We start from the raw sequence: 9,604 nt of genomic DNA on the forward strand, positions 1-9,604 counted from the left end.
CCGCTACAATCGCTTCATTAATTTTTGTTTGCAGCTCGCGGAGCTCCTCTATATGCAGCAGCCGGAGAATTTGGGCAGCTTCGTTGATAACAGCATCTGGGCAAGAAAGAGAAATCGTATCAAGGACTTTCATTTGATATGGAGCTCTTAAGAAAAACTAAGTTAACACACTGCGCTTCATTCATGCTTGTGGTTTTCATACTTGAAAGAGGAAACAACTTTCCCTGCTGCTGGAGAGGGCCAGGGTGCTCCAAAAAACCTCCCTCAGCTTCCTGCGGTGCTTGCCCTGATCCACAGCCAAGTCGGGTTGGCATGAAGTGCTCCGAGTATTAATTTAGGTGTACATGGGGCAAAAGTGAAGCCAGACGAGCGGAGTCCCAGGCCATTTGGCCATTCCTTACAAAATAATCTATGGGGTCATGCTAACTTGCACTGCTCCTGTTAGATTTTAGGGAAATTACGCAGCTAAAACACAGGGAAGCAGCACAAGGGTCCTCTGCTGGCAGCAGCACGATTTACAGGCCAACAGCACTGAGATGCATTCCTTCTGCTTGCAAACGTGGCTGCCATTAAAAGCCGTTATTTAAAACATTACTCTGAAACATATCCCACAGTGGAGATTTATGCTTTTCTGTTCCAAAACAAAACGCTCAGGAGCGCTCGTACATAACGAGCTGGGAGGGAGCAATTCTTTCCACTCCAGGCTATTTTACTCTACACATTATCTGTGGATTTGACAGTAACATACTTCGTCAAAAGGCAAACATCACCGTTTGAAAGTAACATTAAGAGGACTGCTTACCTCCCGTGTCAAAACCAAGAATGTGCTTTTCTAAAGCTACGGGCAAACCCTTTAAAAAGAGAAAGCATATTGAATGTAATTAGAAATGTCATTTTGCATGTCTGGAAAATAAAATCAAGTACCACACCAGGTAATTCTGGAGGAGAGGACACTTGAGTTTTGCTTAGAGACTTAAAAGAAGTCACCATGCTTGATTAACATCAAACCCAGAGAATTACTACAGAAAAATCTCTGTGCTTAATAATCCCCCTACTCGTCAAGCCATTGGATACACAGAGCCCACATTCAATCCTTAAAAGGCCAACAACAGCTCTGCGAGAGAGGACTCGACCCAGCAACATCGCTACCCAGGCAAACAAAAAGCACGCACAAACGCGGCTTTCTTAGAAACTACTGAAATCTGGCAGCTGTTTAAAGGCAAAGCATGGGCTGATTTGAAAGAAAACTGTAAAAGCTCCCTGCAATCAAGAGAGTTTCTCAAGTGCCAAACTTGTAACCTCCATCAACATCCCCACAAGTATTTTCTCAAGTGTTAAGCTTAGGGATAAAGCTAAACATTCACTTTTCTAAACACTTGCTCTATTAAGACAGGACAAAGAAGTTTTATTACTGCTCTGTTCTAATCATCACGCTCTTTCCTTTACCCTCTTCAGCTGTGGAGGAGCAGCCATGCTAAACAGTCACTCACCATGCACATAAAATTAGATTTAAACAATGCAAATCTTCAAAATTGCTTTTACTACCTCGAACTTTTTTCAACATTCGCCTTGCACGACTAAAACATTCGAGCTCAACGCTATTAGTTTCTAAAATGACGGGGCTGTAAACCTTCTAAACAGCGAGGATTTCTTTAAAAGGCTTTTACATACATGTGAAAAACTCCTGATCTTCAAACAGGGAGAGAAGTGAAGAGCACCTTTAAATCCATGCACACACAGAATACTTCATTTCTTAGCCTCATCCTCCCCCAAATTCAATTTAAAACTGCTGCACAAAACACTTGCAATGGGCCTGCCCACCGCAGCCACCTCCCCTGTAACGGGAAGTGTCGACAGTAACACCAGATTAACCTTAAGTGGGAGGAAAAAAACACTTCCAGATTTCATAGAAGGGAGGGAAAAGTACCCCCAAAATGTTGTGCTTTTAAGTATACCCCAGGTATGTTTATCGGGGCATCCTTAAAGTGATCCTGAAGGGCAATTGTTGTACTTGATCCTACCTGGGATACTCATCAGGCAAGGAAAGCCCAGCAGGAGAGGCTGCAAGTCTGTCAGTATAAATCTGACTCCTGTCTAGACACTGAGTACATTGAATTGCTCACCATTCAAAACATAATCTAAAGAAAAAAAAATAAGTGCCATGCCTTACTTTGAAAACTGCACCGTGACAACCCAATAAGATCAATCTCATTTTATTTGGTACATTTAAAGCACAAGCACAGCAGTGTAAGCTTCCTCAGCACAGATCCTTCAGTCAGAGAACATTTCTGGAGCTACTTTATCTCTTCCTCACTCTGTCTTGATAATGCCAAGAATGCAACTCCTGACATTTGGTATATTAAGTCGTCTGCCATGCAGCACTCAGACATTTATAACCTGTTTCCAGGGACAAGGCTCAATATACACAGAGTCACTGGCTAGTATTTTGACCAGAAACAAGCCAGCCAAAAATCAGCAGAGGTTTATTTTTCTTCTCCTTCTATCCTGCACCCAGTTATCCCCTCTGCTTTTCTGATTTTCTTCTTTCAGCTGGTATATTACCAAGTTGATGATTGCTGCTGGCACAGATAAAGCTGTTTTCCTGCCTCCAACACCCTGCCTTTTCTCCACGTCACTTGAAATGTAGCATTCCTGATGATGAGGATACACTCCCAGTGACAGACATCACATGCAGTGACAGTTCAACCTGAGACCTGATGATGCTGTGAGGACCTACTGAATCTGAACAATCCTTTGCCACAGAAAAATTCACCATTCCTCAAAGAAGCTGGGTTCTTCCAAACTCACAGAAAATCCCACTTTGATCTGTGTGTCAGCTGTCCAGCTATGTAAACAACAATTAAAAGGAATTTTTTCTTAGCATTAGTTACAGAATATACAATGACTACATCAGTCACAGCTGCTTCCAGATTTTCCTGCTCGTTTAATGGTTTTATGGATATACAAGACCAAAGCTTTGATTTACTCTGACGTACTCTCAATTACTGCATTGCAGCTCAGAGCACCTGCAATCACCACTCAGTAAACACCATAAGCAGCCTCATAATAATAAATAAAGCAGGAACTGTGCTGAGCAGCTGCCAGAAAAGATGAAGGGACTTGCGCTCTTCAACCAGACACAGATCCTTCAGCAGGGACACCCAAAACATACACCTGTGGGGCAAGAGAGGCCTTCCCTGGCTGCGCCCAAGGCCTAAAGCCAGCAGCTGGAGAGAAGAGCTGGGAACTGGGATGTTCAAGAAATGACAATCCAAAAAGTCATGGTCATACCCTGGCACATCTTACAAATGGTGGTTTTAGAAAATAATTCTGCAAAATCTGAGGTTTAAGTGCAGAAGCTTCCATCACCATTTCTCTTTCTGGGGAAGGGAGGAGTTGGATGTCCAACATCCCATTCCTTAAACACACGAGCTGTATGTACGAAGCAAAACACTCCATACAAGGGACATTTCAACCTGTTTATGCAGCCAACGCTGCCGATTCCAAGGAAAAGCCAGGTCATACATTTCTTCTCCTACCACAGGCCTGCTGCACTGAACAGCAAGGATGATCCTCTAGCAAATATGAGGACAGGACAGATCATATAGGTACATATATTTGCATTCAACCAAAACAAAAAAGAGCTTTGTATACTCTCCATAATCGTCTGAGTCTTTTAGAATCAGGATGGTGAAAATAAAGCAAGCTTCCAGCACCCTCCTAAGTGAGGTATTTAAACAGAACTGGTTTTGATTGAGATGGCAGACATTTACACCCACGTTTCTTTACTCGCTAAGGAATACTTAACAGCAGGCTCATGGTGTGTATATACAAACCTCCTTGGACTGACTGGCCTTCGCTATGGCATCCTGCGTCAAGCGCTCTTGAACCAAAATGCGAATTGCCTAGGAAAAACATAAATTAATGACTCCCACCTTTAAATATCTTGATGCATTTCTCAGCAATTCCAAGCCAACATTATAAGCTGGCATAACCTCAAACCCCCTGGTTTTGTGGAAGACTTTTTGGAAAACTCTTTCAGATCTTAAACTTTTCCAAATAGCACTATTCTTTGCAATTAGTGTCTTACACAGGTGTCTCCCTTGGGCTGTGGGAAGGCAGCTTAACCAAGAGACAAAGACATTGCACTTTATTTCAGGCACTACTGGGCCAGAAACTGCAAGTATTAAGAACAGTCAAGAAAGCTTGTGATTCCCAGAATGGGCTGGTCACGATCCCAGAGCAGCACTACCTTTTTTATTTTCCCTGAGATCGTATGTGTTTAATGCAACAGCAACACAGCTTATTCAAGAAGGAAATCCTGCTGCCAGCATCATTTAGTAGATGCTGAACCATTTCCACATACAGAGAAACTTGGAGCAAGGCTACCTACCCAGGTTTTAATTCCTTCCTGTTCTCAGTCTTTTTATTTTTAGAGACAGGAACAAGAACAGCCGTGATTTTAAGGATCCTGCTGCTCATCTGTTTTTGCTGGCTCCGGTACATTGCGTGAAATTGTATCAGAGCTATCAGTTCCTGATACCTACAGCTGTAAATGCCTCTAAAAATAACTGAAGGAATACCATGCAGGCAGATTTCTTTCCACCAGAAAGAACTGGGTCTGTCAAATACATTCCTCAGACTTTTCCTGATGAGTAGCCAAATGTGACAGAAGCAGCGTACTGCTTCACGCTTCTCCCCTAAAGATTTATCCCAGTTTTGGTCATGATTAAAGTTGAGAGGAGATTAAGTTGCCACTGGAATGCAGAAATCTTTTTAACTGAAGAGAGCAGCCTGGACACAAGAGCAATTTGATGTGTTTACATTCCGGCAGTGAAACCAGACCCAGTGTAAAATAATTTAGAGCACCTTTTCCATTAGAAAAAAGATATTCAACTGTGTTATACAGATGCTTTCTGATCAACTCACCAAATTTAATAAAATGGGACTCCAAATATCTCTGCTTGCTTTGGCCAGATGTCTGTGGTGTGCTTGCACCCTTTGGTCTTCCCTAAGCATTCACTCCAGAGTCTGAGCCTGAACCATGATCACAAATTCTCTGTGTGTACACTGCAAACCTGCCTAATGTGGTGCAGAATTAAAGAGTTTTGCTGACACATAATAATATCATCAGCTGTAAAAACCAGCATTAGTGTTGTTCACATTACATCGATTGCCATTGCAGGAATCTATTCTCACTGTAATTAAAAGGAAGAAAATTCAGGCTGAGGGTTCTGTCCAACCATTTCTGTCTGAAAAAAAGACTAGAAATGTAGAAACAGTGACAGAAATGTAAAGACACTTCTGCAGAAAACACATCCTGCTTTCTCTTTGAGTCATTACACCACTTTTTAAAGATTAGTGAAGGGTTCAAAGACTATTTTGGGAAGGCAAAGGAGGGTACCATACTGGAGAGAATGAGAAAGCAGTCGATGGGATAACTACAGGCTGTTAATTCCTAATAGAACCAGCCTAACATGATAATACTGCTTTACACTCATACCAGCCACTGGGGAAAAGGAGGAAGAAAGGAGGTCTGAAAACTCTGAAACTCACCTTAAGCATCACCAAGTAGTCATCATGTCGCTGGATTTGAAGCAGATTAGCTAAAGCCATCACTCCAGCCTTGAAATCAGGATTATTCACTGTAAAAATAAATCATCATCATTAAAAATATGTGCAAAGCAATCAGAGTGTGCACTGGGCTTCGTAACCAGGTTGCAGAACATCATCCAAGCACAAACAGCAACATTTTCTACGCCAAATGCATTGGACATGGCCTACTGCACAGGAAACCTGTGTTAAGTCTAAAAATGAAGCAAATTACAGGAAGGTATTCTCTTTTATAAATCTTTATCACTGCAGAGCAGAACTGTGCCTGCTGGGTGAGGGCAGGACCAATTCCTAGCTGTCTTTTTGAAGAAGGAGCAATGAGAGAAGATTTGGGGGATTTAGGGCTAATTTTAGTAGCTACTTTCCATCACTTCTATTCATTGTGAATGCGCCTAGCAATCAAAAAAAATTACAATTATTATCAGAGAGGTACAGCTGGGGAAGACTGATCCAACACACAATACATGACAGTATTGAAGTAAACAGTCTGCCATTGTGTTTCTTTAGCTTTTTTTTTTTTTAAAGATAACTTTTGGCTATAGACTCGAATGTATCCTGCCATTTCATCCTAACCCACAGTAAGTACTCATGTTTTCCAGAGCTCTCTGCAAAGCTGTTAAGGTAAATAGCCTTTAGCCACTTCCTCATCCCCTGATAAGAGCCTTCTCAATTTATTCTTATCTGATCAAGTCTCTGGGTGCCTCCTTCTGCTGTGAAGGATTCTGCCCCCTGCCCTTCCCCAGCAGGAAAAGCTCTGTATCAGCACACATCCAGCTACCTGGGATTCACACAGAGCAGCTCCTCCTTCCTTTTGAGCCAGCAGTAAAAGAACATATAACCCTGCATTTTTAAGGATTTAAACAGGGTTTTTAAAAGTTACATGTATCACAATATTATAACAACTTCAAATCCAAAGAACACCATGCAGGCCATGGAACGTGTTCACGTACGATGCATCCACATACAGTTGCTTGCTGCGCACTTACCGTCCAGGTTAATCAGTGGTTCTGCATTTTTTGCTGTATTGTCAACATTTTTAGCACCATCCGGGGTAGAATCCTTATACTTAACAGCTGTTGAATTAAGAAGCAAACATGGAGACCATTAGAGCTATTGATAAAAATAACCAGTTAAGAGTTTAGCACCAAGCTGCAGTTTGCAATAGCTGTATTTTTCGGGTGTGGTAGTTGCCCAAGAGTCTTATGGGTTTATACATTGACATTTTAGAGCTCTCTGCTAATGTCCCCAAAAGCTCCCAGTGAGCTACCCTACCAGCTCCCATCTGCAGAGAGCTTCTGTGTTAGCCCAGAGCAGCACCAGAGCACGTTCCACACTTATGTAGGGCACTACACTCTCGATTAAGGATCTTCCTACAGTCTCCATCCCAGCAGGCTGAGGAAGCTGCACCTTACAGCTCTACTACTTTTAAAATCCATCAGTTCCCTGCAGGAATTAAAGGTAATGAAAACCAGTATTTTGGCTACTATTATGTTTGCCACCAGTAACTACATCTGTATCTGCACTCTCACTATAAGGAAATAAATCTGCTGCCAACTGGTGAGATTTAACTCAACTTTTTCATAACCTTGCCCTAGTTCCCAAGGGTTCCTGATCTACTCCCTGTAAAACAAGGTTTTAAGAATAACTTCTTTGAATAGATGTAGTACTAAAGAAAATGCATTTAATACACTTTAGAGTAAGCTCTCACAAAGGCAATCCTACAGGGAAAAGAGTATAAATATATACAACAATTTTTGCTATATCCAGAAATAAAGTAATAAATGCAAGTATGCTACTGCACTGTCCCATGGGAGCAGAAGAGAAATCGCTCACATCTGAATACAGTGGAAAACCAAACAGATTAAATGATGTTGGGGTGGGGGGTGTGTTATGGGTTGTTTGTTTTTTAAAGAAAACAATACATACTTTTGACCATCTGTTAATTTGATGAATACTTAAATAGAAAAACACATTTCCCTACTATTTTGAAATATTAAACTCACTCATACCATTATCTCCATATTCGAGCCTGACTGCTAAGCCAAGAAGCCAGTCCACTGTTTCTTGTCTTTCTTGTATTTTGAAAGGACAGTTTACGTCTTTCATATACTGCGGAGTAGGAAGAGGAGAGAACAAACAGATGTTATTGACCCGCACGAATTAGCTAGAAGCACAGAATTTTGGAAACAGTCACTTTCCCACAGCCCTTACAGTTTGTCAGAAGATGGTTATTAACAAGCAGCATAATTCTGAAATGCCCTGCTGTAGCCTCTGATCCATCTGAGGTGTTTTAGAGTGCTCCAATCCACCACTACATTGAGTCTACTATTTAGGGCACTGGGCGTTACAGAAAGCGCTTTCAGCTCCTCGCAGGGCTGCTTGGAAACAAGAATCAAGAGGGAAAGCTCAACAGCTCTGTGGTGACTCAAAATGCTCAGAGCACAGAGATCACTCTCAGAACGATGGCTGCTTGCCGTGCTGTGTGCTAGCAGTGGAAAACCATCTGTCTGAAATAACAAGAGGTGCAGAGCAGAGCTGCAGTAGCTTTCTTCCACACGCTTGCAAAGCCTGCAAGTGCATTCACCTAATCCATTTTCCATTTGGTACGTAAGAATCATTAATACAGGAAAAGCTGTTTATTTGTTGTCAATTTTCTTTCTATTTCAAGAGCTAAACCAAATCAGGCAAGAAACAAATTAGGATGGATACTACCTACTGCAAAAACACAGCTGAGTGAAAACTGCATACAAAAAGTTCCACGACTTCAGTAACTCCTACAGTTTGGCTTCAACAATACATTTAAATTCCTCAAAATGTTAAAGTTCAGAGACAGGATAAACATTCGGAGTCATTTACATGCAACAACTAGAGCAGCTGTTAATCAGCATTTACAGAAGACATCTTCAGAATTTCAAGTTGTGTTTGGAACAACAAAATACCTTTTCAAATGACTTGGGCCACTCATCGCTGTGTATGTTTCTTAAATTCCCTCGGTCTTCAATCTTGTAATGTCTGATTTTCTGGTCTTCGAGCCAGACAATAAAATTTCTGAATTCTGTTTCATCTGTTAGGAGAAAGAAACAAAGTAAGAATTAACCGATATCGTAAGTGCAAAATTCCAGTTCTTACAAATTCTGGTGCCCCTGAGTGTATCATGTTTTACCACCAAGCAAGATACACCTAACACTAAAACTCTGCATTCCAGGATAATCTGTGACCAAAACCCAACACTGAGTGTTTTTCATTTTTCAAGTCACTTTGAATTGTCTCTGGTTGACTGACTGCACTGAAAGGTACCAGCCAACAACCTATCAGGAATACAGTTATGACTTATTAAGCGAAGAAGATGAAACAATGATAGAGATATTCAGTCCCTAACCCTGTTTTCCAGACAAACATGTTACATGTAGCGGTAAGCTCCGTCTCTTCCAAAGAGCAACACGGGCAACTCATGACAGTGCAAAGGCATTTTCTTCCTTGATCGCTGACTCCTTTGCTTGGTTGTTGACCAAACATCTCATTATTTGAGACCTGGAATTCCACAATATGAAGACTGCGGCCCAAACAATTCTATTCGCACTGGACTAAGCAATTAGCCTGCAATTGCACTTCAGTGACAGAATTCACTGCTGGAGACAGCACATCACAGCTTTAGGGGATCACTGGCCGCTCAAAAGCTACCTGTGATTTCTTGGCATTGCATGAGTTTTAATATCCTGAGTTAAATATCCTCATATCTCGGACTGGGGTAAGCACACCATTTTTCGGACAAGAACAATACATTTGCTTCCCAAAAGTTTCTTCTAAGCACTGTAAGTGCCCTACTTCTACTGAGTATGTATGAGATGTGGTCACAACACAGGCAAAGAAAAGCTTTCAGTAAGACTTCTTAAAACGTCTACACTGACAAAACGAAGCTTAAAGCTAAAGGGGCCCTGAGGGAAGAAGTGGGAAGGGGGTAAGAGGGGCCCTGAGGGAAGAAGTGCGGGGG

At 41.6% G+C, this 9,604-nt stretch overlaps 1 protein-coding gene across 1 annotated transcript; it reads right to left on the reverse strand.

Moving 5' to 3' along the window:
• Window positions 1-7: 7 nt before the first annotated feature.
• LOC104533525 (chromosome unknown open reading frame, human C14orf166) lies at window positions 8-8,677 on the reverse strand (the record flags this gene model as incomplete). Its single annotated transcript, XM_010182370.1, has 7 exons — window positions 8-96; window positions 803-851; window positions 3,837-3,905; window positions 5,557-5,645; window positions 6,600-6,686; window positions 7,623-7,722; window positions 8,553-8,677. Coding segments are annotated over 7 exons (608 nt in total), but the record flags the coding sequence as incomplete, so codon positions are not given.
• Between the last annotated feature and the right edge of the window lie 927 nt (window positions 8,678-9,604).

The sequence above is a fragment of the Mesitornis unicolor genome, unplaced genomic scaffold (genome assembly GCF_000695765.1).
Source record: "Mesitornis unicolor isolate BGI_N332 unplaced genomic scaffold, ASM69576v1 scaffold16124, whole genome shotgun sequence".
Classification (NCBI taxonomy): domain Eukaryota; kingdom Metazoa; phylum Chordata; class Aves; order Mesitornithiformes; family Mesitornithidae; genus Mesitornis; species Mesitornis unicolor.